Source organism: Dermacentor andersoni, chromosome 3, assembly GCF_023375885.2.
Source record: "Dermacentor andersoni chromosome 3, qqDerAnde1_hic_scaffold, whole genome shotgun sequence".
Taxonomy (NCBI): Eukaryota; Metazoa; Arthropoda; class Arachnida; order Ixodida; family Ixodidae; genus Dermacentor; species Dermacentor andersoni.
This window is the reverse complement of record NC_092816.1, coordinates 77496907-77519503: the sequence shown is the minus strand read 5'-3', so window position 1 is coordinate 77519503 and position 22597 is coordinate 77496907. Positions and strand designations below refer to the sequence as shown.

At 48.0% G+C, this 22597-nt stretch overlaps 2 protein-coding genes across 3 annotated transcripts in view; one reads left to right on the top strand and one right to left on the bottom strand.

The window, feature by feature from the left end:
* Window positions 1-10126, bottom strand: part of LOC126544673 (uncharacterized) — a 44758-nt gene extending 34632 nt beyond the window's left edge. For both annotated transcript variants that reach the window (XM_050192141.3, XM_055061622.2), the window contains exons 1-4: window positions 9520-10126; window positions 4256-4466; window positions 1390-1444; window positions 238-363 (exon numbers count right to left, since the gene is read on the bottom strand). In XM_050192141.3, the coding sequence (XP_050048098.3) occupies window positions 238-363; window positions 1390-1444; window positions 4256-4466; window positions 9520-9570 (443 nt within the window). In that variant the 5' untranslated portion in view covers window positions 9571-10126. The remainder of the gene's footprint in view (window positions 1-237; window positions 364-1389; window positions 1445-4255; window positions 4467-9519) is intronic.
* The window catches only part of LOC126544652 (E3 ubiquitin-protein ligase MIB2-like), a 285660-nt gene that overhangs the window by 10348 nt on the left and 252715 nt on the right, over window positions 1-22597 (top strand). The window lies entirely within an intron of this gene.

Below are 22597 nucleotides of genomic sequence, written 5' to 3'. Positions count from 1 at the left end.
GTCGCGCTTCGGTCATCTGGGCGGGGCCTCCCCTTTTTTCTAAAGTTGTATACGACTATAGATAGATAGATAGATATATAGATAGATAGGTAGATAGATAGATAGATAGATAGATAGATAGATAGATAGATAGATAGATAGATAGATAGATAGATAGATAGATAGATAGATAGATAGATAGATAGATAGATTCAAAATGCTATTAGCATTAAAATAAAAAGGCTTCACTGCCCATACCTGTCCATGTTGGCGGCGATAGCTTCTGCGCCCGGCATGAACCAATAGCTGGCGATGCTTCCCGCCACGCTGGTCATGTTGCCGCACACGCAGAGAGCCGCCAGAACCTTCTGGTTACGCTGCAACCTGCGGCGGTAAGCACTGTACGCTCTAACCAAAGCGTGAACTGGCCTTAAAAAGGTTGTGGCAGAAGCCTCAAATGCCAAAGCTGCAATAACAGTTGGTGAGAGAGGGGGGGGGGGGGGGCGAGAAAGCCGACCGCGTAAATCCTTCGCAAACATTTCTGACGGACGTTCTACCAACTTGCACAGGCTTGAACTCCATCTATGAAGTCTACATCATCAGCTAAATATCAGATTAAAAAATCTTGCCGGGCCTTAAAGATACACCACAGAAAAAAATAACTTGAGTTACTGGGCTGCAATACTACAAATGCCACTCCTACCGTTACAATATGCTTGGTGAAGCAGAAATGGGCCAAAAATGAAAGACGGGTGGCGACGCCTGCGGGGAGTACCCGCCCCAGCTCGCGTGACGTCATGAATTCTGACGGCGTCTGCTAGGGCCTCGTTAAATTCTTATCGATAAAGACGGACTACATTGCATTTGAAGAGAGCCAATGACTGAATTTAGCAACAAGCTTCAAGAACTTTTGCTGAGCCATAGCGACTGACATGCACAAAAAAAAAAATGTTATTTGAAATTTGTGACACCACGCACACAAATTAAAGAAAAAGTGAACTTTTACTTTTGTCTTTCTGTGTTAACCGACATATTACTGCGAAATTGTTAAAGATAGACTTTTGAAGCAATACTGCCATAAGTATAAACTTATTTAGTGTTCAGTTTTAGCGGTCCATTGAAGCGTTCAGATTGAGCTGCAGATATTCTTGATGCATGTTATAAACTACAAAGTTTGTATAGGCGAATTGAAGCTTTTATGTACATATATTAAGCGGCTGTAGCTTATTTGACATAACAGTTTCCAAGCAAGCGTTATCAAGTGAGGTGTGGGGTCAGTCTGGTGCGCTGATTGTTGCTTGAGGGCTGGCTAGATGTCTTCTTTCATGTAATAGGCACACACGCTACTTTTACGTGATAAATTTTCTTGTCAGCGTTCGTGCGGTGAGCAGAGCTACGCTTGATTCTCACTGTCGTTCCTCATGGCCCTCGGGTTCATCCGGCTCCTTGGAACGGAACGACGACACTGAAAAGGAGACAAAGGCAGAGTAAAGAGTTGCGTCGATCCGTTTTCTTCAGCTGGCGTTGGTATAATTCCCTAGGGTTCGCTGTTTTCAATTTTGAGCACAAAAAATAAATTGTAATTTTTTTTCGATGGAATTCCGCAATAAAAAAAAAGATTAGCCCTCCAGAACAGTTCAGCACGGGAGAAATAGAACTAATTAAAGAATTGTAATCGGGAGGGTGAGAATTAACGCTCGTCTGTTTAAATTTAGGCGCAAGGTAAAGAAACACAGGTGGGTCAGAATTTATCCGGAGCTCTACTGTGCACATTCGAAAGGTTAAGTTCCACAATTTCTAAGTTTGCCGAGTCTATTCCTTTTGTCTATATTCGCGGCCTCAAAGGTGCCCCTCGTATTGCATTATGGTTGGGGCTCTCACGTAAATCGTCTCAGGTGAACCTACTTGACTTTGAATCGAGTCATTTTAGCCCACGTTTAAAATGAGAACAGCTCGAGAAACAGGGACAAACGAAGACAGACACGCACAGCGCTGACTTTCAGCTGGTTGGAAGTCAGCGCTGCGTTTGTCTCTCTTCGTTTGTCCCTATTTCTCGCGCTGAACTACCAAGATGCCCCCAAGCCTCTGTCCTTCATACTTTAGGCCCTCGAGTCACAGTGTGCAAATTAGTTTAAGCGAATGCGGAAATTTGTTTTTGCTAGTTCTGTCCAGTAGGGGCAAAAAGAGAACATGGTGACGAAGCTGCGGCTAAACTGAAAACTTTGCATACAGAATGCGGCCCCCTCTAAACTTTAATGTGACTAGTATTGCTGTACACATCTGCTTTGCTGAATACATCTCCATGTTTGGCGCGATGTTAGAAGTACTGCACGTCGTTTCGTAAGCAATGGCGAATGAATAAAGATACATTTTATATAAAACAAGGAAGGCAGAGAGGCCGACCTGAGCTGGTGCGCTCAAGCCCGCTATTCTGGGCAGGCGAAAAAATTGCCTTTTCTTTCTCGTAATGCCGGAAGCCAATGATTTAACTTTGCACATGCGTCGAGCCAGCGAGTCGATCCTTTTACTGAAAAACAAAAACAAAACACGACACGACTTACTGTGCAACACCTCGAAAATGAATTACTCGCGATAATATTTGCGGCTCTCTCACACCCAGAGGGCCCGAGAATGGGCGGAACATCACGGTATTCCTGCCCCGACTTGGACGCGGCCAGCGGCTTCCGCGGGTCCCCGATAGGGGCCCCCGCGGAAGCTCCTCAGCATCAAATAAAGTTGACTGTCTGTCTGTCTGTCTGTCTGTCTGTCTGTCTGTCTGTCTGTCTGTCTGTCACACACACACACACAAAAGAAACAAGGAAAGAAGAAAAGGCACGAAGGATCATTCTCCACCTTAATAATAATTAGTTAATTCATTTACCTCCGAGGCATCAATGTCAGACAAGACGTGAAGGATGGGCGCATAAGTACAGCAGCCGCGGACTACATTATGACATGTTCTTCGATGGCGGACTTCAATTGCTGGTGACCCGTCATCAAGGTGATGCGGGCAGAAATTGTTGCTCCAGTCCGTAGTACGCAACTTAGAGCCTCGATCATGCAATAGGTGGTAGAGGGAGTTCTGGCGATAGTGTCTACGGGAGCTGCAAAATGGGAGCGGTTGTCCCAGCATGGAAATTATGGGAAGTACATGGATTTGCCTAAACTTCTGTCCTTCTGGCTTCAACCGGCTTCGTGAATTTGTAAAGCTCCTCGTTTTAAACAATGTATTGCATAATAAGTAATTAAATATACATTATTAAAATTGTCCGACGGCAAGATTCGAACACTCGACCTCTATAGCGCAGACTGCCGATAATGAAACCATGACGCCACGGACGCATGCATAGACAAGCGACATATAACGCCCTTATGCATTTATCGCGGGCAAGGGAGTGCCTTGAGACGCTTGGGGCGTTTCGATTTGGCTACCTCTGCAAGCTGTAGCATTGCAATTAGTAGCGATTGTGCGTGTTCGCAGCATCTTCTGCGCTTAGAAAAGTATATATTGCTGGGAAATTTACGACAGTGTAGACATACAAAGCGTAATAAACGAATCCGCAAGAACATCTGAGCCTGCAAGCCCGAAGGTCAGACAAAACCATGTACTTATCATCATTCCCATGGTGGGTAAACGACTGCAGCGCCAGAGTTGCGTCTAGTAATTATTGTAGAAAACTCTATGGTACGCAACGTCCAAAAAGAAAAAGACGTCTTTTATATGTCGTTACGTTGCGTGGTGCATAAATGGCGTTTTGATGGTTTTGAGGCCTAATGAAGTCGTTCTAAAGAAGTGCTAGGGAGCAAGAAACGTTCGTGAAAAAAGGCACAGACGCGCTATTGTATAAGACAAGATGCGAGTGTGCAACCATGAAGCTCAGGTTTACAGGAGGTGATACTAGTGTAATAACAGGAGTACAGCTTGGCTTCTCTATGTAGTCCGCAGCGCCTTAGAACAACTTTGCGTAATTTTGACATATTTATTAACAGCCATTAACAATTTGTGACTTATGTCTACCGTGTGTCCCAGCTAACGTTAGCGAAGCTGCTCAACGAAAAAAAAAAGAAACCATCGAAAAAACACGGTGCAAGGTAATAATTATGAAATGTATGCTATTCTGTTGTCGCACGTCTGACGACCGAACACCGTAAGTCTTACGATTACATCTTGCACCATCTTTCATTAATCCTTTTTTTTTTCGTTTTCGTGGAGCAGCTCGGCTAACGTTAGCCGGGTCACCCGTTATACGCATGGGCTTAGTGACAAGGCACTCACTGACGGCGGCCACGAGAGATCGGTCGTCCGCGCGAAACCGTTGAAACTGGCCTGCGCGCTTCGGGGACTCACGGCCGGGCAGCACCACCTGGTTGTGGTGGCGGATCAGGATGCGCGGCCGGCGCCACGGAAGAGAGAAGCGGCCACCGCTGCCGACATCCGGCTCCGGTGACACGGTCGCCACAGCCAACGATACGCGGCGCTGTAAGCGCTGGTGAGAACGCGGGCAGACGCGAGACGTTAAACAAGGAACTTCATAGCTCGGGGAGAACTCGTTTCGATACCCCCCCCCCCTCCCCCCCGCCTATATACAGAAATACATGCGGAGTGCACAAATGCTCTTTCGAGACAAGCGCTGGGTCGACTCGAACGAAATTTGCTGCGTTTGAGACAGAAAGTTAAAACGCAAAATTCCGATTTACGGTCCCGAATGTTTTTTACAAAATTGCCGCTAATTGGTAAACTAAAAAAAAGAACATACAAGCTCGAATTTTAGAAAATTTTGCACCAAGAACGGGTGTTACAGTTCTGTAAGTCTGCATCCATTAAAGCATATAAGGTGGACAAATTTGATATTTGAATATACAGCTTACGCGAATTTGTTACTTTGTTTACAAGAGCTTTGTAAAAGTTCTACTCGCATATTACTAGTACATTTTAGAGCGGCCTATAATGCATCAAATTTGACCGCTTTAGATGTATTATTTAGTGCAGCCTACAGATCTGTGATATCATTTTTCATTGTGGAATTACAGAGTTGAATACTTGATAGTCTTGCTCTTTACAATATTGCAATTTTCGATCCACGTATGTTTGTATACATATTATTTAAAATCCTATGGCATTAGAGAAGAGAGTGGTTGCAAAGCAACCGAAAATAAAACGGATTGTAGCGATAAATCAATGCATGACAATATGTTATAAAGAAATATCGACGCCCTAAATAACAAATCTGCTTTATGATGTCCTCATATTAAAACTTTTTAAACTACTCGCCCTGGTTGCTCAGTGGCTAGGGTGTTGGGGTGCTGAGCACGAGGTCGCGGGATGGAATCCCGGCCACGGCGGCCGCATTTCGACGGGCCGCTATGCGAAAACAACCGTGTACTTGGATTTAGGTGCACGTTAAAGAACCCCAGGTGGTCCAGCTTTTCGGAGTCCTCCCCTAAGGTGTGCCTCATAATCAGATCGAATTTTGACTCGTAAAGCCTCTCTTGTCCTGTGGCGCTTGTCCTGTGTCGTTCTCCCTCTCGTGATCGTCTTAGTTGGCGCTGTTCCTTCCTGATCCTCTTAATTTAATTTCATTTTTTTAAATGTAAGAAAGCTGAACAAATTAGTAGCAGTGGATGCCGAAGAAAGTCGCAGTTCTGCCCGAAAGGCATGGATTGATGTAGCGAATTAGTAGACAGTTATACGAATTAAAAACAGTGGTTTCATAGGCTGCATTAACTTGTAAACATTCACTTACTAACTAAATTAACGAGCATGATGTCACGCGCGCACAATCAAACGTAAACACATCTCACTCGATGACCACGCAAACTTGCTATCGATACGGCGGAGTGAGAAAACGCGGCAGCAGCAGCGAGCGAATCGACCTTCGTGCTGCCTCTCGCCTAGCGACGTGAACACAGCGCACTCGAAACTATCAGAACTCGGCGCACTCTTTCCCCATCGCAGATCGCTTTCTGCGTATGGCGAGGGGCGGCCGCGCCCTCCGCTCCCTCCCCGCCTGCCCGGTCGGTGCCTTGCGGCGATGAGCCGCGGCGAGCTTTCTCCCCGTTTTCCTCCTTTGCGCGCACGAGACTGAGCTACCATCGTCAGTTTCCCTCGCACGGTTTCACTCGCACCTACAGTATACGAAGCGGCGACGACGTTATCGCCCTTGGACTTTGTACGGAAGATTACAAAGAAGGCAGAAATGCGCCTGGAGTGTCCAGATAGTTGATAGCAACTAAAGAACAATATTCTACAATCCTATGTGTTTAGAAACAGACCCCGAGTTAAACCTTCCCGTTAAGAGGAAGGTTTAACACTGCAGCTCCTATCCAAATACTTTGGAATGTATAAAATATCTTTTCCTGGTAACCACTTCGATGAGCGTTGTTGCATTTCAAAGAAGAGCGTACACCGACAGGAGGAAGAAAACGAGGTGCAGCCTTTCGACTAATGTTTGCTATACTTACAATTAGTTTTCGCTTGTTTATCGTTTGTTTTTTGTTTACTCGTCGTTTCTTATGCTTTTGCGCGATAATGGAGCTACTGTGTTGTGTATCTTTCTACGCGAAAAAAAAAAAAGGTTTTCTAGGAAGTCAGCTCTTTGTTTTTTTTTTCCTGCGTACGTATTTCCTTGCGCCGTCTACCCACAATTAATTCATACCGTCTAACTCATCTTTCATTGCTTTTAAAAGAAGGAGTCAAAATGCAGTAAATGAACAAAATGCCCAGGAACTTAGAGCTCGATTACGATATTTGTCGCGTACGTGTTTACGAGTTGCGGAAGTGTTTTGCGCTACTTCGTTTTTTTTTTCGGCTGTATTTAGGTGCGTCGAGTGTTAATCTTATCTTTGCCAGCTTGTGTGCTCGCTCCCCGTTTATTCGCTATATCTGTGTAGCTAGGGGCATGCGTGCGTAAATGTTTGTGTTTGTCGTTCATATCACGCGGGGGAACATCATAAGAACGTGCGAGTTTCGGATAGACGCACCCGTAAGATACGCTATCCATTGAGATAACGAGAGCAGATCTAAAAAAAAAAAAATATATACCTTGCACTTCTGCTTTCTGCTGTCGCGAAATTGTGGCTGATGTTGCGTCGACGTGTGACATTTTTCGCATTTACGGAGACGAAATTCACGGGCGTAATCTGTTAGGCTCCAACCTATCTGATTGAGGTTGCGAAACAATGAGAAAGGGTCTATACCCGGGAATCCATACATTCTTTGAAAATTTATACACCTGAAGGAAACGTGTAATTTTGTGCGCCTTATCAGAAATTAAGTTTAATCCAACTTGACTGTACCAAAGGAAAGTAAATTAGTTCTCTCACGGCAGGCTTAACCAAGAGTTCAGCATAACAATATTTAGCAGCGAGTGGTCAGTGCATTTTCAAACCATCAACCTGCCTAACTTTTTTAACCACGAAGCCGTGGTGCCCTTCACACGCATTGTTCTCTTCCACCGGCCTCTATATGCGATATCTGAAATTTTAGCATAGGGCAGCGTATTTAACAAATTTATAAGTTTCGACTTAGAATGTCCTTCCAATTAGGTTTGCCTCCTTCCAGACCACTATTGGGAACAACCAATGTCGGTGCCCGAAATCAGAGGCGGAACAACTGGTAAAAAAAAAGGGGGGGGGCTATGGGACTAAGCATCCGCTCTGAGAAGCAGGGTGGGAAATTTCGTTACCACATATTTTTCTACGTCAAATAGCTTTCTTTGAATGTCAAAATTAAAGTGTACTGTTGTGCATGTGAGTGTGCACAGTGCAAAAAAAAAAAAAATTATTTTTCCAGAACTTGTACTCTAGTGTTCCCTTTCTGTCCCAGAGCTCAAGCATCCTGCCATTGCCAGAATGGACTGCACTATGTTCAAAATATTGCCTCAAATGCTTTTTCTTTTCTTCGACACTAACAGAAAAACGTTTTGTACAATAAGCCAGTTGCTTTCTGCCTGGTCACTTATTCGGCATACACTTATGCCTGCGATATCTTTGCTGATAAAAATGCAGCTCGTCGGTATTCCTGAATACAGTGCTCGCTGAAGCTTTAATTTTAAGTATAATTAAAAGGAGTACATACTGAGGTTGCTGATCGCCTGTGTTCTTTGTACTGCAAGGTCATACCAACGTAAGATTACCGCCAAGTAAGAGCAATAAGCTAAGCAATTTTGGTACTACGTGCTACAGATCACCTATCGTTCTAAATGTATGAGCAAAGTTAGTTTACCATTCAGACATTGCTATTTATTGTGTGCACTGTACCTTAGCACTTGACACTTTTTTTTATTTTGTTTTGCATCGTTCATTTGTGCAGCCAGTTTCCCGTCTTCTTTCTTTTGCTACAGTGACTTCTAATGCGTCAAATAAAAAAAAATTAATTAAATTATGGGGTTTTACGCGCCAAAACCACTTTCTGATTATGAGGCACGCCGTAGTGGAGGACTCCGGAAATTTCGACCACCTGGGGTTCTTTAACGTGCACCTAAGTCTAAGTACACGGGTGTTTTCGCATTTCGCCCCCATCGAAATGCGGCCGCCGTGGCCGGGATTCGATCCCGCGACCTCGTGCTCAGCAGCCTAACACCATAGCCACTGAGCAACCACGGCGGGTTGCGTCAAATAAGGGGTAATGTACTTTTATGTGGGCATTACGTGCTGCTAAGTTTTATTGCTCGCCATTGTTTTCATGGTGTTGTCAATTTTTGTTACTTCAGATGAGAAGCAGAAATAATCAACTGCTATTCAAGCAGGAAGACAACAGCAAGGGTGACTGGGAGTATATTTCAAGTAGGCGGTATACTCTAACAATGATACATAATGAATGCAGTGGGCTCATTTTTCTGAAAAAAACACCTTTCGAGAAATTGCAGGAAAGCTGATTATATTGCTGTAAATGAGACTGCACCTCATTCTTGTGCCGTGGGAAAAATTACAGACGTCTGTATTCTTTTTGCGGGAAATTGCTCTAAATATGACATCGCGTTATTGCCGTACTGTAGAATGAAAGTATGGACGCATGGGAAACATATCGTACCGGAAATTGCTGAAAATATAAGACGGCGGGTTACGGTGGGGCTGTGAAACGAAATTACGGATACCATTATTTTTTACGGGGAGTTTTTACGATGCTGCGAGGAAAGTCCAGTAAACGAAATGGCACATTTTTACAGTGTAGTTGGCGCTCTCCTTTTTTCTTTAGTGGAGTTATGTCCTCCCGTATTTTCTTTATTTCAATTTATTTAGTCATACATTGCCTGGGATGAAGAAACTAAAGGTAGATCATAAATCTGCCTGACTAGTGTCCCTCGACAAGTACATTGCTAACTAACGGTGAGCTAGTAAGCAATAACTATTTTTATTAACGTTTAAAACAATAACGACAATCACACAAATGCAATGAAAGTGAAATCCGCATCGCGTTAAACACGTCAGTAAAAAAAGAAAGTCACACATCACACCACCATTGATCTTTAACATGAAGGCACTAACGCCAGAAGTCGCCACTTCGCGCCGTGTCCGTGTCAAAGCAGCGAGGTTCAGTACCTGGGCCTGCGAGTCAATCGACGAGCCTGAGATTCGCACGCCGGCCGCCATGCTACCCTGCGAAGAGTTGCGGCTAGGCGATCCGAAGGCGGTGACTGCCCCTGCTGCCGGTGGTCCAGCTCCGACGGTTACAGGTAAGCCCGAGGCCTGCAACCTGGAGTTAGAAACGCGCCGATGGCCGAGGCCATATGCGACTGGCTGGCCTAGTGTTACGTTTCGCCTACGACGCGCGGTATAGCCGGCGCGGATGCAACGGACGCCGGGGCTTCATTCAAAGCGGCGGACATTTTGGCCCGTTCAGCGCTGCCGTAACGCCTCCTGCCATGCGCGTCCAGGCATGTTTCAATGCCACGTGTCTTCGTGTGTGCGTGTGTGTGTGTGTGCATGTTGGTGCCCACGCTTGTCAAAGCGCGGCAGCCGGGAAGAGGAGCTCCCCCAACTGTGAAGCGAGGAGGTCTGACCGGCGCCGGCCCGGCGGATGCGTCACCTACTCGTCTCAACGTGTCTCTCAGCGTGTCCGTGCCCCGCATCACGTGCGCCTCTGACGAGGCGTTCCTTCTTGCCCTCGACTCCGAGAGTATAAAAGCAGCTGCCCCCAGACGCCAAGAGAGAGGCTCCGATTTCTTCCGTTGAGTAGCGTGCTCTCCCGTCTCTCCACTTCGGTCGACCTGACCGGCCGCTCTTTTGCGATGCTAGAATAAACAAGTTGTTCTGTTGGCAGTCGACTCATCCTTTGCCAGCACCTTCGGATGCTTCCAGTTGTGTCTCAGGCCGCCAGGCCAACGCTACCCTTGGGGCTTGCGACCCATTTGCAACACTAGTGAGACCTATGGCAGAGTTGGTATGGGTTTCGGATTTTATTTTGTGATTGAATCATAAGCGTACTCAAGAATATCGCAAATATCCATTAGTACCGCATTTTTTCTAAGTTCAAGGGAATGTGAAGCGCGAGCATATCGCCAAGGTTTCACTCAGCCAGTCGCCCTGCAAGACTACCTACTATCCTAAAGCTTATTCTACCCCCTTATAGACTTCGGGATGTCTGTCACTGCAGATACGGGGCCAGAAAGCTGTGCGTAGTCGATAAGCAGCTACAGACTTCCGTGCTGCGTGGAGTACAGAGGAATATATAAGCGCTTAGCCGCAACCAGTCGGCATTGATCACGGACTACTTGCCTGAAAGAAACTATATAAACTTTCGCCTACCTACCCGCCGCTAATCATCCCGCCATCCTTCTAATCAAAAGATGTATGGGAAGTTCATAGCCGCGGACAGTGGACTGCTCAGCCTTTCTTTCTGCAAGATGCACCGCCGGTTAGAACGCGACCTGTCGAAATTCGGCTACATCGCACGGCTCTGGCCAGCATAGGTGCACAGAAGGCTTCTTCTATCGCCAGTGCCGTGAGGTCGCCGAGCGCGAACGTTTGGAATAAACGGCGCACAGTATAAAATATTTTACACCCTTAAAAGTGAGAAAGGTTGTAAATGTGTCCATAACTCGCACCCTTAGGCTATGATTTATACAACTCAGACCCTATGGGTGTGAGTTATAGAGACATTTACACCCCTTTTCGCTTTTAGAGGTGTAATTTTACAGTGCAGCACTTACTTCTTGCTTGTTCCTTCGGCTCAGTTAAGTCAGCTGCGCATCGCGACAACCCCGCGAATCAGTTCGCTGTTCAAATGTGGAGCGTGGGTCGCACCTGGCGACTGAGGGTCGTCTGGTGCTGGCGTTGAGCAAGTGCCGTGGAGAAGGCGGCACCTCGTGTCGCTGGTCCTGGGGCACGTGGAGCCGATCGCTGTCCTTGAAGACGTGCGCCTTTTCGGCGAACGATTGGCGGCGGTGCTTCCTGGAGCCGAATACTGTAGTACGTAGCTTCCGGCCTGCAGGATGCTTGCCCTTGTGGTGCTTGCCTTGGGGCTCTTCGCATTCGATTTCTTTGCCCTCGGGCTGCTCGCCCTCCGGTTGCTCCACTGGCGACGGGGTCTGCAACTCGTCGGCTGGGGCTGGAACGCCCGCAAACCTGGGTCCGCTAGCAGCGCGATCGGAAGACGTAAACACACGCACACACGCGCACACACGCACACACACGCACACACACGCACACACACATATATATATATATATATATATATATATATATATATATATATATATATATATATATATATATATATATATATATATATATATATATATATATATATATATGTTTGAGCGTGGTATGTACTACGACGAGAAATGTCGCAATCGCATGTATATAGTACGGAGCCGCGAGGGTTGTGAAATATTTCACGCACGGGGTGTACCAGTAGGGAGCTTTCACCCGATGCCTTCGATTGTACGTGCGACTCTACGGATCTCACAGCAGCGCTCGAGCTGTTCTTGCGAATTAATTCAGACCGATTATGCTCCTACGCGCCATTCTCGGAGCAGTTACACATGCAAAAACACTCGTATGCCTTAGTGTTGCTTCTCGTATACGTACAGTAATTATTTATGACCATATATGGAATTTCGTATAAAGCCCGCATAATGATATCGGATTACTGGATATGAAAGGTATATGAGGTATATAGAGATATTAAAGCTGTCGTCGGACAGGCTTCCATTAACGGGCCCCTCACCAGGCCCCATAGCAAATCTTGGCTATACGCTGGAAGTTGTTACGTGTCCTCTAGGGAGCGTTCTGCCGCAAAAATGTTCAAATCGGCGGACTAATAGCGCACGGTTTCAGGCGCTGTGCGCAAGGACACATGACTAGCGGTATAATTCAGTGCTACAGGAATACTGAGGAAGAACAAGCGGATCGCAGAGCATGATCACGCTCTGGAAAACGGTAGAAAATGTCATTGTTTCGGTACCTGCGCATGTGACTGCAAAATCGCGGGAAGTAGCAGACGAAGCGGAAGTGCATCTCTCTCACTTCGGTGCAAAGTAAAACAAAAATCACGCAGACATTCCGTTTGTGAGTTTTATTATTTATCTAAACTTAAATTCGTCAATTCAAGCAACAGATCACACAAATAACAGATGTTGCCTTCAAACCACGAGCGACGTCACACTGCAAACTGCGAACTAAGTAGGCTCAGGGACCCGAGTACGTCACCGTCCGGCTTGGAGCACGGCGGCCGCGAGAAGGAAAAACGGCGTTCGGTTTGAAATTTCAGACTTTTCCGCGGCGCATAGCGATGTAATACTTTGCACACACGATCGTTTGCGCGCATTATATGCTCTGCGCTTGTCAGCTCAACATGGCTAGACCTGGTGAGGGGCTCTTTAAGGCCGCACGGCCGCATTGTGGTCCGCCAACAATACAGGAATGGTAACTAAGCGCGACGTCTGATGGATGAGCAGCATACCTCGGTGCGACTTCCCCATTGCCTGTCAAGAGAGAGACACGCCGCACTTCCTTCCTGATGATCCTCTTGGGCTGTTTCAGAATGGACATCTTGCGCGGCAGGGCGCCCAAATTCGGGTTCTGCGTGTTCAGGCGTGGATAATAGGTTGTTAAAGTGCACAGGAATGCCTTTTTGAACACGATAACAAAACGTTCATGATTTGTACAGGCAGTGCTGCAGCGAATATGCGAGCCAAATATTATTTAACCTAACGCAGCAGGTAGCCCACAATCTGGCATAATGTGTCGGAATCAGGAGGTTAGCCCAGCTTCGGCTTTTGGGGCACTCTTCATTGTGCCGCTGTCAATGATGTCATAGCCAGCGCGACAGCTCGTAAATGCGTGCCATTGTGCATTGGTTCATGATCATGAATTTCCCTGGATAAGCTGCGTACACACCCTTGCCGTATCTTATGGGGCAGCGGCGATTGCTAACACGAGATCTCGCATGTTTTCTAAATGCTCATGTGTTGCTCTCGAGTATACCCTTGTGCGACGCCAACCTTTAAATATTGCGATGAGGAAAGCGTGGAAGAAAAAATGGTATGCAGATTGAAAGCGCACGTTGGAATCCATGTGAAGTGGTAATTAAGGTCCGTGTAACCAAATGTACTTCGTATTATTCTGCTGGTTAAAATTTTGTAGTAGGTGTAATCTCATGCAATCTTTATCGTTGAGTACAACGCTGTTCACAATTCGGTTATGCCGAAAGGCAAACATCAAATCATTCGCATGCCCAGTGTGAGGCGTTGATGCCGTGATGCCACGAGGACGAAGACGATGCATGATGCTTGTGAAAGAAAGAATGGTGGTGAGAGTTTTATACATAAAAGGAAGGTATATGCACAGAAAGGTACACCTATATAAATACGTAGGTCTCACGCACTCTGGGAATGGGCGCAAGCGAAACTCTAGTGACATTGAGGGACGAGCAGCGCGCATTTCGGCGCCGAATGCGTTTCACAACCGTTCTCCGTCATGTAGTTTCGTTAAGTAATCGTCCCAACCGGACGTGCCCGCCTTGAATTTTGCTCCCCGCTGTGTAGCAGAAGGCCACTAAAAAGTCCACCACAACGTCAATGGACGTTTGAGCAAATAGCCGCTCATCGATGTGCGTCCGCTGCGGCAATCGGCTCTTACACACGTACCGCCGGTTCCAACCGTAGTCCGAAGATAACCTAAGGCTTGGGTCTAGGATACTCAGTTGAGAAACCTACGTCGGCTGCACGTTATATAGACCTTTGCGAGTGGTGTGCTTGGGAACTTTGTCGTGTGCTACACAGCTCCGCTGGTCATCCACCTTCAGACTGGAATGGCTCATGATTTTTTTTAACTGACGGCCATAGAACAGTGCGCAGGCCGACTAGGGGGTATGCCAATGCCTAAAGTTCTGAACACTGTATCGAAACACATTGATTTAAGTTGATGCCCATGGCGTATGCGCTGGTTTTTGCTTACACCCTTCCTGACTGAAGGGACGTACCTTGGCGTTGTGTCCAGCGGCGTCATGGTCGTCCCAGCACTCTGTGGGATCCGGATCTTCGAGGCCCGCACGATGACGCTTCCAGAGTGCAACAGCAAGTTCCTCGTACAGCCACAATGTCTCCACCTTAAAAACAGCCGTTGAGCACGTCTCGCCCATACAGACTCTGCTATTTGGCTGTAGTCGCTAGGTTCGTGAAACGTGTTACCAGCCCAAAACTGAACGGGACACTGGTAGCACGCAAGCTGGTGCACTGTTTATGTTGCCAGTGCCTTATCCTCGTATCCGTTTCGATTTGCCGCTGGTAACGTGTTCCACGAATCTCCATAAAATATCCATCGTTGTGAATACTACTTGGAAATAATCTACCAAGTAAAACTGATGTCACAGACAGATGAATCACGCCAACAGCGCAAGGTAATATATCTTCAATTACTGTGTATACAGAGCACACAGCGCGGACTCGGCAGGCGTACGCGATCTTCCCTCAGTTGTCAAGGTGCCAGGCCTTTCTTAATGAGATAGCATTATAAGTGGACATCAACCGTTTTACGGGTAACACTGGCCTAAAAGCTGGAGGAATTCTCGTTTGTGTTCTTTGTCTTCTTTTTCTTTTAAAGCTTTAACTGTACATTTATTGATCGTTGAATGTAGTGCCAATAAATTCTTTAGTTGCAAGTCAGTGCTGTGCGCGTGTGTGGGGAGGGAGAAGAGAGCCTTTTTGCACTCCGCTCCTATCCAGATGTGGCCACCACGGCTGCGATCCAATCCGCGACTTCGAGGATCGACAGCGTAGCGCCACAGCCACTGTGCTACCGCGGCGGATCTCCACGACGAAGCAAGTCGCGTACGGTATAGGGGACCGGGGGGATGCGAACCTCGGTTGTGTGGCCCGCTGCGTCGTCAGTCACAGCGCTCTCCAGGCATCGCTGGACGTCCTGGAGTCCGTGCTCGTGCTCGAACTTGTAGACCCGTTCCGCCAGGCACGTGACAAGCACGGAGACCAGGCTCTGTGGCAGCACCAGCGAGGCCACGAACGTGGCGGCCGTGAGGATGGCCAGCACGGGCCGTGCGCGGCCCCCGAAGCGGCCGACCAGCGCGCAGCTGAGCCGACCCACGGTCGCCGTGTCGTCGCCCGCCAGGACCAGCCAAAGCAGCAGCGCGGCCGTCAGCACGTCCATCTAGTGATCGGGTAACAAGAAAAGCCTTTTTCGAAACTGTCAACCTGGAAAGACCCCTTCTACATAATGTCCTTCTAAGACGCGAATGCATCTTAGGAACGTAATCGCTTTTCAAGTCCTTTTTTGCCCCCGACTGTTATATGTTACGAGCGGGAAATTTTTTTTGTTTAAAGAATAGTGTACTATTACTTTTATTGCTTCACTTCTGCGTTCGTAACGTTATGAAATCTGGCGTGCGCGCGAGTGCTACGCGACGAGGGGTACGTGCCTATTCCGCAAGACAGACACAGCCATGGTCTGGAAAATCTGGCAGGGTTTGCTTTAAAGCACTATAGGATCGAACGCAGTGCTGGAATCTAATTGACGCGACGCTTGTTTGAGAAAGCGAGGGAGCAGCGGTAGCGGATCACGGGAGCATAGCCTCGTCGCATGTAGCTGTTATCTGTCTGCGTCGCGAGGACGAAGGCGTTACGCGAAGCTTGTCGAGGGAATCGCGCGGACTTTTTGGCGCCACCGCGAAGTCTGTTCGAAGTCTTTTGCGAGGCCCTCCGTAATTGGACCGGTGGTGCGCTGCTGCGTATGAGCCGCATACTGCAGCCAGGCTCTCCTCTCGCGCTTCGCTCTGGACACGCCGCGCCATCTAGCGGCGCCGCCGTCGTGAAGTCCGGATCTGGCTTCCGAGACGCCTGGCGCGCCAGTTCATGCGAAAGCTGGAACCTTAGAACTGGTTCCTCGCTGGTCGCGCGCATTCGCGGCGAGGCTCGCTAAAGCTTCGGGCTGCTGTCCTTGAAGAACCAGTGTGATGGGAGTTCGATTCCGTCCAGCATCGAATAAATCCCCGAATAAATCTAGGCGACCTTCAGCGAAAGGGGGAAGGAGAAACGTGTCGAAGCGTCGCCGAAGAGGAAGGTAGGTGGAGGCGCGCTGGGTTTACCTGCTCTGGCAGTTGCTGTAGGTTGTGTTTGCGGTACAGACGTACCGTTTCCGTCTCGTGTTAACATCGTCCTCGCGCGCCATACGCTGCGTGTGCGAGTCAAAGCTTGCGATGGCGAGCCGACGATGGCAGCTCAATATCGCGTGCGCAAGGGCGGAAAGCGAGGTGAAGCGCGCCGTCTTCCCACTGGGGAAGTGGGGGGGGGGAAGTGTGTCTATTTCTGGCAGCGGCTGCGTATGGCGCGACCGCGCGACCCCTTTCTTGAATACGACATCTGCAATGCGGACAGTGTAGGTACCTAGGCGCACCGAGCGCCGACAACTTCGTGTGCGCTATAGCACACATACGCTTGCACGTCACCCGCGTTCACGAAATGAAACGTCACTCGCTTTTTTTGAAGTTACAGCAATACGAAGAAACAGACAATGAAGTCAGAGAAAGCATATGGGAAATTGTTATGTTTAAATTGAAGTTTAGAAAACTAAGCTGAAGGGAAATGAAAGTGCGTGAAAAGAGGGCTCGAAAGCCGCTGGTGGAAGCTCACCCTACACCTTCGGAATTACCTTTGCGCTGCTTAACGCATTAGGCTATCACGGCGGCCGTCCACTTGTTGCGGTACTTGTGTGTGCGCGCAAGATTAGCGTTAGGCAGTGGCGCTCACGGCCACGTCGGTGGAACATCCACTTTAACCACAGGCGATCATTGCGCAAGACAGCAGTACACATTTGGGAATGCTATGGTAGCGAAATAATAAAAACCGACGCGATGTGTCATGTCTGCCCTACTGCAGCTCATGGGTTTTCCCCACCCGCGGTTCAGGCACTGGTAAGAGGTCGCATCATACTGATAAAGTCATCAAACTTATCCGTGTCCTTAGCATGGGCAACTTCCTCTGCAACTGTCCTTGTAGCACCAAACGACCAGGTTTCTACGTGTACAATAGTAAACTATAACAGTCCCGACCAATTCAGCATTCGCCTTTGCTGTCTCCCCGTTGAAGCGTTGCACGCATACCGAGAGGTAGTTGGAGGCGATCTGCTCGTGTCCCATGATTCCGAACAATGGCAGAGCGATGGTGGGCAGAAAGGCAAGCACAGGCTTGGGCATGGTACGCAGCAGCCACCATGACATCATCACCAGGACGCAGTAGAAGCTTCTGCTCTCCTGCGTGGTAGTGAGCTGTTTCGTATTTGCATGGACCGTGCCGGTGCGCGGACCAACTTTCGGCTTCGTGACACAACCCACCTTGGTGCCCGAATAAAGTACCGGGCACAGGTAGAACGGCATCAGGTAGCCGAGCAGACCCGATGAACGTCGATCAGGCTCGGGTTCCGACCTTGTCGAGCTCCAGCGCCTACTTAGCTCTGCAGTGAGGATGTTGAGGCATGCGGTACAGATGAACCAAAAGAAAAACAGTTTCCTTCCCTTATAGTGCGGAACCATTATGGCAGCATCTAGTGCAACACAATACCCGCATTAAAAGCCAACTGCAACAAATCTTCGAGCCGTGTAAGAAGTGCATAGATATGGTGCAGTTTCTTTGCAAAAAAGTAATACTTCTGAAATACGAGTCGACGCGTCACGAAAGGCTCGCAAAAGTAGACGGTTTTGATACCGAAGCTGAAAATAAAAAGGAAAAAAAGAAAGATAATGCCGCCATTAAAACTCCCCGGAAGTGACGTACGACTCGGAACGCGTGGCTCCGCTGCATTAGCTCCGAGACAGGCGGCAGCCCGCCGGGCGCTGAAACATCTCGGAGGCGACGTGCTGGGAATTGTGCCATATCCGCTAGCCACCAGGTGCACCGTGCGCATGTGAGCTTAAGGTACACGTTTAAAGGCCGCAATTCTCATATGGCAGTTACCAGCCCTATGGGGACAACTTGCCAAGAGTTCCTTACCATATATGCTACCCACTCGTGTATTACCAATTCAGCGAAAGTGAAATTTAATTCCGAGGAAATGGATAATTCATTCTTGAGCCTCTGGACGAAGTATTTTCGTATATAGCTCTTGGCCTTCCGTGACTAGGGCGCACGACATGCCACAACATTTTTTTTCTCTTCAATTTCCTTCTCTCTATATCGTTTTTTTCTTTCTTCCGTGGCGTCATTCTTCTCTTGTTTGGCCCTTGCGCGCCTGCTTGCTCTAAAGCCCCTCCATACACGTTTCCGCCGACTAGGTTAAGTACCGCCAACCTGTCCTCCTCCTCCACGCTCCTCTCCCACTCACCCCTCAGCTTCCGGCGTCAAGCGGAACCTACGTAGCTGCAGCTTCCTGTTCCCAGTGGAAGTGACGCCTTGTTTTTTAGCGTTGTTTACTTTCGCGTCGCTGGAGAGGCTTTAATCGCACGAGCTGCGGTTGAAACTGTGAATGCGATTCCATCCAAGAACCACCGCCTACTGTAACCAGCGTTCTGCTCGTGTTCGCTGCTTCGCGTCAACCTGCGATGGGTTGTGGCACGAGCGACAACGTACAGTGGAATGTAGTGCCTGGGCGCTTGGAGACCACTGCCGTTTTTCGTGTACTTGGAAAACAGCGACCGCGAACTACTACTTCAGCGGAATACAACAGCTTGTCTCCTTGGCATTCTTCCTATGGTGACTGCCACATCTTTGCTAAGCACGCGCGGGCGTCTCACCATCGTCTAACAGCAGTCAAAACGGAAATTCCCGCAGCGCAACTCCAGGAAGCGGAACCGCCGGAACCGGAAATACCGGAACCGGATTTGGTGTGAGGGAAAAAGGCGGCGCACAACAATGGTTGTCGCTACTTAAGAAAGCGGCGGTGGCGCGTGGATGGAGGGGCTTTAGCTTGCTCGAAAGGCCTCTCGTGTACGACTTTACAGCATCACTGCTGCCTTGCGCGACTCCTATAGACTGTAGGCCAAACTAGAGATGTTGGGGTGTTGTGTCTTTGAAACCCGATTCATTCGCATTTTGACATTTCGAGTCACATGGAAGCGGAACTGCGATGATACTTAAAGACGAATAAGTACAAATGAAATTCATGCTAATGCATTTCTGTGGCGTCAAATAGCTTGTTCCACTCGCGTACATGGCAGTGCTACAGGAGAATTTTGTGGGGAGGGGCGGAAACACCCCAGTACATGCCCTACCTGACGCTTTATCGTTCGAACATAAGAAAAGGGGAAAAAAAGCTGTCAGTTGTAATGCGCCACAAGTAATACCATTTTATCTCTGAGCTATTTGTGGCGTTCATTAAAGGGCAACTCCAGCGACTTTTCGACGTCAACGGATGTCGATGAAATTCGCTGCGTACGTTCGTCTGGATACTTCCGTCATGTCCTCAAGAAAGCAGATTTAGGAGTTGCACAGATCTTTTACAAATGAATTTATTTATTGCCTCGAACACCCTACCTTGCCTCATCCTGAGTTACAAACCACATTGCGTATGACGTCTGGAGTGTTCCATGCAGAGCGTTCCGGGATCATGTAGACGATAGCGACGAGAGCGTCGAGGAGTCGACGATCCTGAGTTATTGCATGGCGTGAGAAGTTGCTGTCGCGAGAAGTTGCGTTCCCTGTAGACGTGCAAAAGATGGGAGGCAAGTGGTGTTGCGTTGGTGGCTGAACGAACGTCAGCCCTCGCCATCCACACACACAGTTTGAGCCGATGACGATCGCGTTCAGCCGAGGTTAAGCCTATATGTCGCAGTCGCGAAGTTCATGCGTCTGCTGCTGGCGGACCTGAGCGACTGACCTAAAGCTAATTAAGCCATCAGGATGAAGAAAACTCCTCCTGTAGTTCAGTTTTGCCAGTACGGATTTGAAATAAATCCTTCCTCATTTCAAACAGTGCACACACAATAAGCGAGAAGCGACGACACGGAGCAGTATCGACATCGATACGTTAGCGTTTTCGACGGAAAGCTGCCCGCCGCGCTCACCGGCACGTCCCTAAATTAAATGCGAGTACGACTAAGGGTGTATTTCTACGTATTGTTACGCCGACTCATTATTTAGCTTCTGAGGTGCACTGCTTGCCTCGTATCAAAAATGGGCAACAAGCGTAGGCCCCTTCGATACAGCAGCGTAAACAGCCGCCTCGTTCAGCTGCCAACGATGTCTACATTGGCATCGCCGTTTCCGCGAGAATACTACGCGTTCTCTAATTGAACGATCACACGCGCAAAGTCCTCATCTATGTCCACTTTACGGGGCATATCGTGTGCATGAAGAGAATACGAAGAATGATAAGTAGGCAGCATGACAACGCTCCCGCACTGGTACCCCGCTCGCTGTTTTCGAAGGTGTGTGGTCGCTCATATATCAGTGAGATTCAGAGTGATGCAACGGTGCACAAAATATACTTGTGTTGATATGTTATGACATTAATTAACGTCAACGCTGAGCGGCTAGCAGAATATCTCAAGCGAACGACGAGTGCTGGCTGCACCCGATATAAACAAATGCACCGTTTGGTGCTTTGGACTGTCAGCGGCGCTCTTGCGGAATACAAATGCGGAAAGTCCTGCTCCACATCTTACAGTGAGCATGCGAAGCGCTTCCCTGAGAAGGGGTAAAACACCTGAAATGGCAAGCAGCACGTATAAAATAAGTGATTAGGGTACCCTTGGTCTTCATGTTGTGGAACGATATGTAGCGCATGAGCGCTGGCTCTCGTGGTGGCGGGTCGAATGCGAACGGCGATTCGTGGCTCTTGAATTCGTCAGAATCATAACTGCCAATGTTTGACAGATCCGAAGAGCTGCTGCAGCTGACTTCACCCGAAGGTCCGGCGCGGTTACGATTCAGCCGAGCGTGTGCTCTTCGTTGCCAGCGGGCGAGACCGGCATGCCTTGCGCGCCTTTACAGGTGGGGACACTCGTGGCGTCACACGAAGATGTTCGCTCGGCTGCTTAATCAGGTTTCGGTTTCGCTTTTTTCTTTCTTGCTTATATAAAATTATTTTGGAATTTACGTAACAATTCTACTGTCAGACGTGTGACAGGGGGGTCTCGAGAACCTAAATATTCAGTTACCTTGACATGGCCAAAAAATCGCCGGAGTTGCACTTTAAGCGTGAACCAGTTCTTCAAACACTTAAATATGCTTGACTTTATGAACTTTGCATACGCAGGTAAGGACATTCATTCGCCGATGTTTGTAGTAATCTTCAATATCTGAACTATCAATATCTCACATAATTCATTTTTGCACATTTCCTTCCGGCCAAATGTATTGCAGTGCACGTGCAATGTGAATAGTATATACCAATAAATACACCGGACTTTATGGAAATACATATAGCTGCGTGTTTTTGATATATTGCTTGGACGTCTTGCAAGGTTACTAGGGAAAAATATTGTTTTTCAGCCTAACTTATGCAGCGTTTCATATGCCGCGTAAACTTGAACGCGTTGATTATATAGTAACACATTAAGGAGTAATAAGCATACCACAAAAATTTTACTTTGCTAATATAACTGCTGAAAATCCTACAACCGGCGCGCTGAAAAATAAAAACAGCTAAAGCAAGTGTAGACATAGCCCAGACTCGCGAGTGCCGTTTTACATGCTATGTCCAGTTCGCGCTTCTTTTTATTGTTCTTAAAGGGAGTGCCTGCTGCCACTTCCTGTAATTTCACATTATCCTCTTTACCGGTGGGGTCACGACCCTGCCTATCCATGGCCTCAGCACCCATTGTTTCTTGGCGGATTTTGCCGAAAAGAAGGCTTATCTCGTGAGAAATTCGGTTTATGCACTGGGAAAACGCAGCACATGCGCTTACTATTGTTGTTCTTGACCATCGTACGAGAGAAAGTGGTCAACAAAAGCCCGTGCCTGCACGGCAGGTGTTGGCACAGCCCGGACTAGACGCGTGAAAACGTGGCCATACCGCGTTGTCGTCTGCTCATGCTCAAGTCCCTAGATCGGCTTTTGCCAAGTAGCAACAAGTTCCTCCTCTCCTACCACACTTTCCCTTGCGGCTCGCGTCGGCCGCTATGTTCTTCCTAGCGCGCTTTTCGGCGGCGGCAGCGGCAACTGCTGCAGCACTAGGCAGCAAGAAGCGTCCGGAAAAGTACGCTGACTTCCAGCAAACAGCGACAGATAT